Raw genomic sequence first — 12243 nt, 5'->3', positions numbered from 1 at the left:
TCTATACGCTGGAGTTTCTTTATGATACCTGGGGTTCTTAGCCCAATAAAAGTCATGTTCACCATCCACACACTCTCCAGGGCCTATGGATCAGCATCAGTGTGCTTCCTATAGGCCTGATAGATAGATCCTTTCAAAAAATGCAGAAGGGTCCTCATTTGGCTTTTGCTGGAGGGCCTACATCATATTCAGGCTCTTGCTTAGGCAACCCCTTCCTAAGCCCTGCTAGTAGACACCTTCTGTAATGTTTCAGGAAGGCTGCCCCCCCCTCCATTGAGTTCCAGTTAGGCACTGTCAAGGGAATTGCCTCAGCTGGGTTGATGGTCCAGGGGGTCCTCTTGGTGGAGACGTTGGGACTCTTCATTAGCCTTATTTATGACCATCTCTCATCTGCAGTTAACAAGATATTTAGGAGAGCCTGTACCTCTGCTCAATTTGGATGATGAATGGCAAAATGGAGGTGATAAGATCTGCTGTTCTCTGGGGATCATCCTCTTTTGAAGGGTTAGAAGGCCCACAGAGGGCTGGCCTTCCTGATCTCCTCTACCTGTAGATATTGCCTCAGAGGGAATTGGCTTGCTCTGGCCATACTGGGTACTCTGACGGGTCTTTAGGGGAGTGGTCTCTCCCTCGACACACAGGGGTAAGCCATTGTCTCTGTGCTCTCTACTTCAGGGGCAGCTCATGAAGAGGGTGGTGGCAAGAAAGCTCCTCCTGCCACCAACTCTTGGTCCCCTGCGTTCACAACATTGATGAGATTTATCTCATTCTCCTTTTCTTCCTGTGTTTTACCATCAGGGAGAGGTTTTGAGGCCACTTCCCTTCTCTGTCCCTGGCAAAACCCATATATATATAATGACATAAATGCACTGACCTAGCGGATTTCATCCTGTTTGTCCAACTGTTGGCAATACTGTTGCAGTTACAGAATGGTACAGTTGCATAATAACTCAGGGGGCCATCTGTGGGCTGCCTTTCCCCACACTCCAAAACATACGTAGGTCAAACAGTATTGCACTAATAATCCAGTACCTCCTTGGATGTGGGGTACTGGCAATACATACTCCCTTCCTCCAAAATTCTACCCAGTGGGCTCCCCAAGGCACCAGCGTAGAACTGCCCTTATTGTGCTGGCCATACATGCAAAAAGCTATAACCAGAAAAATACAACCTGGGAGCAGCATATAAGCGAAATTATCATCCACAACTCCATTATTCCAAATGGCTTTCGCAAGCAAATTTTCAGCCAGTCTCACTTCTCAGAGCCTCTCCCCTTCCCAGAGCCATTTCCTTTCCACCTGCCAGGCGTATTTAGGCAGCTGATGCCATCAAGAAATGTGCAGAGAAATTCTCAGAGACTGGGAAACTCCACAGTCCCACTCTCCCACTCCCAAGGGGGTCGATCTGCCACGGGCAGTTATCACGGTGCCTTCATGGTCGCCATTGCTGTGACAGAATCCTGCTGGTGCTGTTCTGGAACAGCGGTGGGGGTCGACCACCCTCCGCCAAGAAGTGTTACTGCCAGTGCAAGAGTTTGGTGAAAAGGGAAGGGGGTTGTTGCTTGTTTGAAGGTGGTAAAGATTTAGAATAATGACAGAATAATGGCCATTAAGCCCTGCTTCCTGTAAAAACACCCAAAACACATAGTCCTGCCTTCATTTACAAAACCAGGCCATTTCAGAATATGCCAGTGAGAGGTACTTTTCAGAAAAATGGAAGTCTGTAGATCAGCATTCCCCGTCACAGGTCAGCTACACGGATCTCTCATGGATCCCGGTAGCTGGGCAGGTCCCCCGCAGCTCTGCCAGCTCTGCCACTGTCTCCTCCAAGCAGACTTGAACCTGCTGGGTGGCTGGGCAGGTCTCCTCTTGCCCACCGTACCACCAGCTCCAGTCTCACTGGACTGCTGACTTTCAGACCTCTCTCTTACTCCAGACCACATGACTCTTCTCTTACTTTCAGATCTCCCGGTGTCACAGGTGGGCAAAGGTAACCAGGTTCTTGGTGATCGCAGACAAAGGATTGAACCAAACACATAGTTTATAGCAGAAAGGGAGAGAGCAGATTTATTAACCAATAGTACACCCCACAGATTATGAGAGCGGGCCAGCTCTGAGCAGAGGTTGACCTCAGGGGCTGGAGGGATTCCATTCTTAAAGTTGGATATTTCCTGGCTAGTTTTGGCAGGTTTTTATTGCACGTGTACAAGTAGTTATATTATTTTAAATCTACTGTGCATGTGGTCTCCCATGATTTTCTTTGGCCCACTGCGGAAGGGGGTCACACAATGTTAATTTATTATCATGCTATTATAATGAAGCAGGAGTCATATAACATCTTCTGCACAGGTGCATTCATGGCTCACCATGATTCAGCGCTTTTCTAGAAAGGGGAAAACAACCACACCAGGATCTCTGTCCTGTATCGCTGTCCTTTATCTCAGCCCTGGGCACCTCCAGAGTTTCCTCCTTCCTGCTGTCTCCTGCCTCACCAGCAGACCTCCTCACTTACACTCCAAATCCCCTGGTAGACTGTTCTTCTCTTTTAGCCTACCCTTATTTAAATGCTCATCTTAGAACTTCTGTGTCATCTCATTTTCGGCCCTTTCTATGGTATGTTAGTGTCCACCATTTTTGCCAGTTCCCCTATATCTTTTACCTTCTTTCAGCTGCCATCTTTCGTCAGGACAAAAGTTCCCAGTGACGCTGGGACATCCAGGGTGGGCATTCACTCCCTGCCTCTTGAGCAAGCACTGTACACGCTCTTCTGACTGTGTCAGGAGTCCCTGAGCATTTTCACCGTCACAGTCACGTATACAGTTTGCCCTGGTTGGCAGCCCTCTTCCTTTGAGGAAGGCACAGCTATTAACTTGCCACTGTTATGCAGTGTATCCTAACCACTGCACCACCTACTCTGACCTTCCCCCAGTCAAGGATTGTGGGGATGCTCTGCCCCTGTCGTAGTTTTGCTGATATTCATAGATGGTACCTATGAGGGAATTAAAAATACTTTTTTACTAAAACTTTTTTTAAACTCCAGGCTGGTGGACCATGTCCAAGGTTTAAAAAAAAAAGATTGTGTTTAGTCTTCTCACACTCACAGTTAAAGGACGGGATAGGTTTATCTAAGGAGAATAGGAAAGAAGTGAAAAATGAATATAAGAAAAGTGTTTGTTTATTTTTAAGGATTTTATTTATGTTTAGAGAGAGGGAAACATCAATGTGTGGTTGCCTCTCGCGCTCCCCCTGCTAGGGGACCTTGCCTACAACCCCAGCTTGTGCCCTGACTAGGAATCGAACAGGCAACCCTTTGGTTTGCAGGCTGGCACTCAGTCCACTGAACTACACCAGCCAGGATGGAAAAATGTTTTAACCGCACTTTTAGAAGAATATTTCCTTCACACAAAAGTGAAAATGTTTTTCATGATTATAAGTAGGATCTAGATTTGTTGTATTTGGATTTATCTCATGGGCTCTGGCAAATGTTGATCAGTTGTTGGTGGTGTGAACTGCTACTGGGCAGTCAGCAGTGAAAGTCCTTGCAGATTCTTGTTAGTTCACCTGATTTGAATAATAACTGAAGAATGTAATTATACTCTTAGTGTATGTTAAAGGACCTACTTGATTTTAAAATGAATGTAGATTCTCTTTTGTATAGCAGTGGAAAATAACCTTCATTTTTCCCCCTCTAGATGTGAAGTAGAAAATCGATACCAGGGAAACCCTCTCAAAGGAACATGTTACTGTAAGTGTTTTTGTAATTCTTATCTGTCTAGAAGCAACGTAGCTCAGTAAAACTTCATTACTGTCTTTAACGTTGTTTGAGAATGGTAAGTGCTGTAAGAATATAGCAACGACCCATGGAATTGTCCCCTTATTTGATGTGTTCACATTCTGTAAATCTAATACATACATCGATATGATTTTAAATTGCTTTCTTTGTGGTTGTGGTTTATTTTAATATGTGCATAGCAGATATCGAGGAAGCATACAGAGATACGCATCTCTGGTTTTCTTGTTTATGTTCTCTTGAAAACTTATTTCATTTTCTATCACCTGGTTGTCATTAATTGGTTTCTTATTTTAGGATATAGATCCAAAAATAATTCTTAAAATATAGTTAAAGTCATTCTCACTGAAACTGGCTTGTGTTAACCACCTCTTTAGGGACTAATATATAAAATAAAACTCTAGTGATTAGCTTATAGTGAAAGGAAAGCCTGGCAAAGTGACCAGGTCTTTATGGGTAAATGGATTTTCTTCCAATGGGAGAATCCACATAGTAGGCCAGATTGCGGAACCAGAGGAAAAGGAGTTAATGTTTGGCATATCCACTGTAACCATATACCTGCTTTCCTGGGTTGAATAATGTCCCTTCAGAATTCATGTCCACCTGGAACTTATCAGTGTGAAAATATTTCTTTTTTCTAGGAGAAGAGAGAAAAACTTTACAACCTTGTGTAGGGGAAAGAGTTCTGAGATACAATTCCAAAAGCACAATTCATAAAAGAATGTGTTATTTATTGGGACTTATCAAATTTTAAAGTTTGTATTTTAGAAAACACCGTTAAAAAAAAGCCACAAACTAGAGAAAATGTTTGTAAAGCTTATATTTGATAAAGGGCTTATATCCAGAACATAGGAGAAACATTTACAACTGAATAAGGAGACAATGCAATTAAAAACAGACAAAGATTTGAATATACATTTCACCAAAGAATATATGTGAGTGGCTAATAAGCTCATTAAAATTGGGTAACACTAGACATTTGGGGTCTTTGTATTAAAATCTCAGTGAGATACATCCCTGGAATGACTGGAATGAAAAGCTGGTACTGTGGCTTACGAGACGAGAACCGGATTCTCACATCTGCTTCTGCCTCTGTTACAATACCTTTTTGGTAAGAGTACATGAGAAGAGCCCAGCCTCACCAGACACATAGCCGGAAAAGGGAATATTTTAATAACGATCTCTGAGAATTATGGATATTATCCTTTGATACCATACCAAAACCAGACAACTGGTTGTGTTTTTAAAGTTAATTACCATGTGGAACATGAAACCACCTCAGTGAATTTTTTTGTAGTCTTGTACATTTGTAAGCTACTTATTAAATTGAAAAACAAAAGCCAGTACCAATTATGCTATGGAGAAATTTCATACATTTTGTGTGGGAACGTGAAATGGTATATAGTCTCTTTGGAAAACTATGTGGCAGTTTCTTAAACAGTTAAAAATAAAATTACCAACGACTCCCCATTTATAGCATTATATCCTTAAGCACAACCTAGCATGTAATTGGCGTTCAGTTAATATTTGTAGTGAGGTAGACTGGGGCTTAAGATCTCAGCCAGGGCCATGCTCTGAGGAGGGTTTGGTGGGTTAGCCCAAACACAATGCTACTGTCCGCAGACCCGATTGCCTTTGCAAAACCCCCAGCCCCCAGGTACAGGTGAGCCAGAAGTGCTGCCTCCGTTCAGTGTTTGTGAGGTAATCAAGGTGTATTTCTAGAGACCAGTTATGTTTTATTTCAGTTTTAAATACCTGTGTCCTTCTTTCCGTAGATACTCTTCTTATTGACTATCAGTTCACCTTCAGCCTGTCCCAGGAGGATGACCGCTACTACACAGCCATCAATTTTGTGGCCACACCTGATGAAGTAAGATTTCATAGACTTCTCACTTTGCTTCGAATGTATGTGAATTTTTTTGTCATTATGGCTAGCAGCACGGCCTTAGCAGCGGTCCCAGAGTGGAGCACTCTTGATAATGTTTAAAGGTACAGGAAAGAAATGTTAGAACCTCCATTTTATCTCTTTTCTACCCAAGAGGCAGGAACAGTGTTAGGATTTACTAGTATCTGGTACACAGACCGACATCAACTCCAAACATCCTTGGTTTGCCCATCGGCCCATTACATCCCCATACAGAAAAGGAGAAGAGACTGCAAGGGCAACTCCCCCATCCGAGGAACAGATGGCAGAGCCCACATTTAAACCAGAGGCTTAAAAGTACTCACAAGGAAACTGTGGTTGAAATCAATGGCAGTGGTGGGAGGTGGCAGAGGTGACACTTCTCATATAGTAGGTTGCAAACCTCATTAGGGTGTAAAAGCAGGGAAGGTTTAGTTGGGTCCAGCAAGTCAGCCAGCCAGAAAAAAAATCAAAATTGTTAAGGCAGCTATTTGATACGTGGGTTTATATTTACTGCAGTTAATGATGAGCCCCAACGTGCCGTACAGCATTTGGTAGTGGTCGAAGGGAGCCAGCACAGCTTGGCAGTTAAAGGCGGGGCATCTACGTCGTGAAGACACACCCACACAATTTCTTCAATGAAATAGACATTCATTACCCACTCCAGTACATAACGAGATTTTTCTAAACTTGATGATAAATTATTTAGGAACCTCCTTAGTTTTTTATTTCTCATCAGTGTACTTTCAATGAAAATATTTTGTGGAAAAACTGTGTAGCCATATCATTTGAGGGGCAGTGTGAAGTGGAAGTTTTTAAAAAGATTTAAGGATAAGGTTATAGCAAAACCAACAAACATGAAATTTATTGACTACTTTATTCATAAGCAAGTGGTTGAAGTGCTCAGTCTTTCAGGATAGAGTTGATGCTGTTAATTTTATTTTAAATAAACACAGTAGTCTCAGTAATACTTCTTAGCGAGGTCTGGAATGACCATGAAAATCTTAAAATTTCTCTGTGGTTCCCTGTTTATCTTATGACGGAATATTTAAGAGAGTTATCCAGTGTGTGTGTTCTATCCTAGTAAACAGCACTAGGATTCCAAATTTATTGATGCTTTCGGTAGAAGAAGTAATTGTTGGTAGGTGGTGTGCTGCCGGCAGATTAAAAAAACAACACTTGCGCTGTCCTTGCGAGAGGAAAGTGAGGTTATATCAATAAGTGAGAAGGTATCTGCTCTGTGAGGGAAACTTCTGGTTTGGAGATCCTCTTTTGGAAATGTTTCCATTGTGGTTTTTTCCTGTTAAAACCAGCAAAACATCACCCTTTAAGAATCTTAATTTTCTAATGTGCTTTATGATTTTACAAAATGAAGAATGTCGGCAGGGTTGGATCTGTTGTAAAATATAAAAATACAACATCTAATTTAGTTTTTTAAAGATTTTATTTATGGAAAGGAAGGGAGAAAAGGTGTGAGAAAACATTGATGTGAAAGAGAAACATCGATCAGTTGCCTCTCGTTCATGCCCTGACTAGGGACTGATCCCACAGCCCAGGCCTGTGCCCTGACCGGGAATTGAACCAGTGACCTTTCACTTTGCAGGATGATGCCCAACCCACTGAGCCACACAGGGCAGGGCTACCGCACTGATTTATTTGCAGAAATAATCCTTTGACCCCAAGAAAGATTTATATACCAAACGTCAATAAAAAGTAAAAATTAATATTAAAATTTATCCAGCATGGCCAACTGAACTTCTCCATTTGGCTCAACATAATTCTGAGATGTCTTTTTAATCATTAGAATCAAAAATCAAACTAGCTCTTCAAATTGCTATATCTCTAAGTGGTAAGTAAGCTTTTCAAAGCTAATGAAATATATTTAGTCATCTTTCACTTGAAATAGTATTTTTAGTAAGAGAAAAATGTTATTCAAATCATGAAATCAAATTATTTTGTTTGTTTCAGGTTTATATGCTTTTTAAAAATCTATTTTTATTTTGGAGAACTTTATACTAATAAATAACTAACTAATAACTAATAACTAACTAATCTATTAGTTCAGAAGTACTTAGGCTGAATTTATAAATACATAGAAAGTAGGTCACTTGATCAAGTGTTTTCCTGTGCAGGCATTTGGAAATAGCTGCCCAGAGGTACCTTTGGAGGCTGTTTTTCCTAACGTAGGTCACAGGATGTAAGTCATTGTGCTCTGCTGAGGGGTTGTTTCGTTTTAAAGATATTTTTTTCATGGAGTTGGCATTTGATGAACCATTAAATTTCATACATTTTTATAGAAGAGAAATCAGATTTATTTGGGGTATATTTCTTATATTAGTTAGAAATTTTGCTCACTCTAATGTCAGTTTCTCTCAAGACATAGTAAAATATCTGCTTTGTAATTAAGAAAGGTTCCCTGGCTGATGTGGCTCAGTGGCTTGAGCGTAGACTTGTGAACGAAAAGGTTGCCAGTTCGATTCCCAGTCAGGGCACATGTCTGAGTTGCGGGCCAGGTCTTCAGCTGGGGGCATGTGAAAGTCAATTGTTTGATGTTTCTGTCCCCCTCTTTCGCCCTCCCTTTCCCTGTCTTTAAAAATAACATAAATAATTCTTTTTTTAAGATAAAAGTAGTAAACTTTAATTACTGCTTTATTTTAAAATCTGGAAACTGTTCTAATTAGTTTTCTAATTATTTATACCTCTCCTCAGCAAAACAGGGATTTGGACATGTTCATCAATGCCTCCAAAAACTTCAACCTCAATATCACCTGGGCCGCCAGCTTCTCAGGTAAAAATTCACCTAGAGAAGACCTTCTAAATGGGGGTAATAGATTAAGAAAGATGATGTAGGAGTTGAGAAAGGAGGCTCTGGAGACAGACAGTTGGGTTTGAAACCACCGCCCCCCCCTTGCCACTTATTAGCTGGGAGGCCTTGAGCAATTTAACTCCCCTCTAGATTTTAGGGTTATTCATCTTAAAGAGAATGTTGTGTAGACTCAGTTAGGTCCTACAGGTCAGTGCCTACCATGGTGCCGGGGCTCATTACACGCTCACCATCTCTGCCCCCCTCCCACCACCACTCGCATTGCTGCAGCTCTGTTCTGGCTCTGCTGTCATCGTCCCCGTCCCTGCTTCAGAGGTGAAAAAGGCAAGGGACTCTTAGATGCAAGAAATGGAAACAAAGTAGAATGAGATTTCAGTCGGTACAGGGAAATGTACTTTGGGAATTAAATGAAACTCTGGAGCACAGCTTTTGCTGTGCTGTTCATCTTACTACGAGTCACTGAAAATGTGCCAGGGCAGAAATCTGCCAAAAAGTGAAGGGTGGGCCTTACACAGTGATTAAGAACATAGCTTGACTGGCCTAGGTTTGAATTCTGCCTCTTGCTTATTGTACTGCACTTTGCTATCAGGCAAAACGCTCAAGCTTCTGACCCAGTTTCTTGTGTGAGAAACACCTAACCATGCAGAATGTTACGGGAATTAAGTGATGTAATAAAGTACTCAGTGTAATACTTACAGAATGGTAAATTCTCACTAAATGTTTCATTATTATTATTATTATTATACAGTTCTGGATTTTGATCAAAACACAACTCATTTGACTGAAAAAATAAAATCAGTACCTTTTCCTGTCACTTTATGTTTATGATGTCTTAAAAGATTGTATAAAATTCAGGAAAAAATTAGAAACTTGCAGTGAGGAGAGACTTTTAAGAAAAGGTGTGCGTTATTGGAGTATTTGCCTTGAGAAAGGCAACCTTTCTGAGCATGTGGTGATCTGCAGCGACGATCTCAATGAGGAACTGACAGCCTGGGCTGCAGTCACAGATTTAACTCAGGCTTGGGAAATATCTATTTCGTGAATCTTGGTAGACACTAGAATTCCTGGCAGAGGGAGACTATGGAATGCTGAAAGACTTTTGGGGAATAGATGCCTTTATGCCAGATTGGGGGGACTTAACAACAGTTGTAGCTGGCAGCAGAAGGGACCGAGTTCTGTCCTGCCTGCTACTGCTGAGACTTGAGGTCACTGCTAGTTAGGAAGTGAGGGGAGAATCGGTGTCCCTGGTAGGGGACACACGGGACACTGCCAGACAAGTGTATGAGGGGAAATGCAGAGCAGTCAAAGTGCAGTGGGCACAGTAGGTGCCACTGCTTGTTAGTAGGATTCTAGTGGGATCTGAATTTTCACGGCCACGTGCAACCCATTTCAGTGGAGGGGAGTTGCAGGAATTCCTGGTAAAACATTCTAGTTAGGGGCATGGGCTTGTGTATCAACCTTCCCAGCTTCAAATCCCAGCGCCACTTCTTGTCAGCTGTGTGACCTGAACCAATTTGCTTAGTTTCTCTGAGCCTCACTTTCCTAATCTGTAAATGAGGATAATAGAGTTATTGTTAGGGTTAAATGTTATTGAGCTCTTAAAAAGCTGTTTCTGGGGCATAGTGTTTCATCAATGCGGTTATCCTTATTAGTAATGAGGGTAGATTCTGCCCCCCCCAAAAAGGCTCTTCTGTTTTCTTTTTTTCTTCCTAATAGCTGGAACCCAAGCTGGAGAAGAGATGCCTGTTGTTTCGAAAACCAACATCAAGGAGTACAAAGATAGCTTCTCTAATGAGAAGTTTGATTTTCGTAACCACCCAAACATCACTTTCTTTGTTTATGTTAGTAATTTCACCTGGCCCATCAAAATTCAGGTAAGGTGTGCTTTTTGGTTTCTTCTGCAGCCATGGTGAACTCTCTTTAGAGGAGACTAAATTCACTAATTTGAAACTTGCAATAAATAAGATGCGCAGTATTTCTTTGCCTCTGTAACATCTATGGCAAAGGAGGGCTGAGCATGTGAGTAAAACTGTAGGAGATTGTAGGGGGGATGGTGTAAACCACTGGTGAAGGAAAGTTACCAGCGATTTTGGAAGCAAGTTGGCATGTAACAGATTTGATAATTATGACTCTAACTTCTTCATTGAGCACTTGCCGTGTAAAAATTTGTAGAGCTACATAAAGAGCTTCAATTCTGGCGTGAGTAAGGTGGGTATGAGGGAAACAAACATACAACCAGCAAAAGCCCAAGTGTGGAAAGTGCCGCATGAAAAGCTCCCAAAAATGCTATCATAAAGGAGGACGGGGCGGTGTGTAATGGGAGGCAGTATGAGGTTGCATTAAAGGGCCTAGGCCTTGTAGTCAAACAGACGTGGGTGTGCGTCCTCCCTCACTCCTGTGCAGCTCAGGTTCCCTCTTCACATCTCAGGTTTTTTATATGTGTGATCTGAGAGGGGAAGTTGAAGGATTCACGTCACCTTCCACAGCCACTGCTGTTGTTCATTTGCTTATTTTCTCTGTTCCCAGGGGACCAGTAGACTCCCTCTTATCCAAGACCCACCCCCTTTTGTGTTTTTTATCATCGTTGGCTACTGTGTCCTTGTGGCCTTGCCTTAATACTTTTCACTTTCACCCCCCTCCATTTTGGGTAAATGTGGAATTGAGGGATGGGTGGCCTTTCAGGAACTGGTTTGCCTTGAGCCATGGAAGCCTGGCCACTGGATGAGGGCTGCGGCTCTCTGCCACCCTTCAGAAGCGTGGCCAACTGACGCACGTTGTCACAGATCAGTTAGGATGGGGGTGCATTCCAATTCTGGTGGTTCCTATTCATGCCTCAGAGCTGTGGCTGAAGAACAGTCTTTTCCTTTCTAGAATGTGGAGGACAGGCTTGGCGTAGTATTTCTTCTAACCACCCTCTTTTTCTTTTCCTTCTAAATGGTCTACCAAGTTCATCCTCTAATCTGCTTGTCCCTTTGCTCTTGCACGTAGTCTGCTTCCCTCCTCGCACATCCTTTTTACAAGCGTTGACCACATTCCCTATTTCTATTTTCTCTTAGTCATTCATTCCCACATCAGCCCAAAACAGTCTCTCTCCTCCCCTCAGCACCCCCTGACACTGCCCTGTCTCAGTGACTGAATTCTTGGTACTCTCTCCTTCATAGAGGAACTTGATTCAGTCTTTCTTGCATTCCTCATCTTTTCTTTCCCTGATTCTCTGGCTAGTCTTTTTAGGGAATCTTCTTCCTTAAATAATGGATTGTCTGGGATTCAGGTTGGATCTCATCTGTTTTCATCCCAGTTTCTCTGGATGGTTCCATCCCACTTGTAGGTACTACTTCTATACTGGAGATTCTCAGTGCTCTGGCTCCAGCTCAGCGTATACTGGAGCTCCAGACCAGTAGGTACTCTCAGTTGCTGTCTACACATCTCTACCTGGACATTCATAGGCTCTCTGCACTCAGCACATAGCTGTTCCGGTGACCTTAGCCTCAAACCCTGTGCTTCCTTTCCCACTGATTGGCACCACCAAGATTCACTGCGTTGTACAACTGGGACCCAGGAAGTCATTGGCATTCCTGGGTAAACCTGATTTGGGCATGAGGTGTCATTTTCTTACTTCAAGCATTGCTAGGATGCAAAACTTACTTTAAGTTTGATAATATTTGGGTTAGAACATTATATCTATTTCATGAGTGAGAATGTGTGGTAATTTTCTCTTTCTGTCCTT

The 12243-nt window shown here is 42.2% G+C and overlaps 1 protein-coding gene across 2 annotated transcripts in view; it reads left to right on the top strand.

Moving 5' to 3' along the window:
• Positions 1 to 12243, top strand: part of ATRN (attractin) — a 167905-nt gene that overhangs the window by 109173 nt on the left and 46489 nt on the right. For both annotated transcript variants that reach the window (XM_037051735.1, XM_037051734.1), the window contains exons 21-24: positions 3692 to 3744; positions 5565 to 5659; positions 8402 to 8480; positions 10233 to 10390. In XM_037051735.1, coding sequence (XP_036907630.1) covers positions 3692 to 3744; positions 5565 to 5659; positions 8402 to 8480; positions 10233 to 10390 — 385 coding nt within the window. The remainder of the gene's footprint in view (positions 1 to 3691; positions 3745 to 5564; positions 5660 to 8401; positions 8481 to 10232; positions 10391 to 12243) is intronic.

Source organism: Sturnira hondurensis, unplaced genomic scaffold, assembly GCF_014824575.4.
Source record: "Sturnira hondurensis isolate 20B ecotype Veracruz unplaced genomic scaffold, ASM1482457v3 Scaffold0007401, whole genome shotgun sequence".
Taxonomy (NCBI): Eukaryota; Metazoa; Chordata; class Mammalia; order Chiroptera; family Phyllostomidae; genus Sturnira; species Sturnira hondurensis.
The sequence above is the reverse complement of the archived record's forward strand: the minus strand, read 5'-3'. Positions and strand labels throughout refer to the sequence as shown.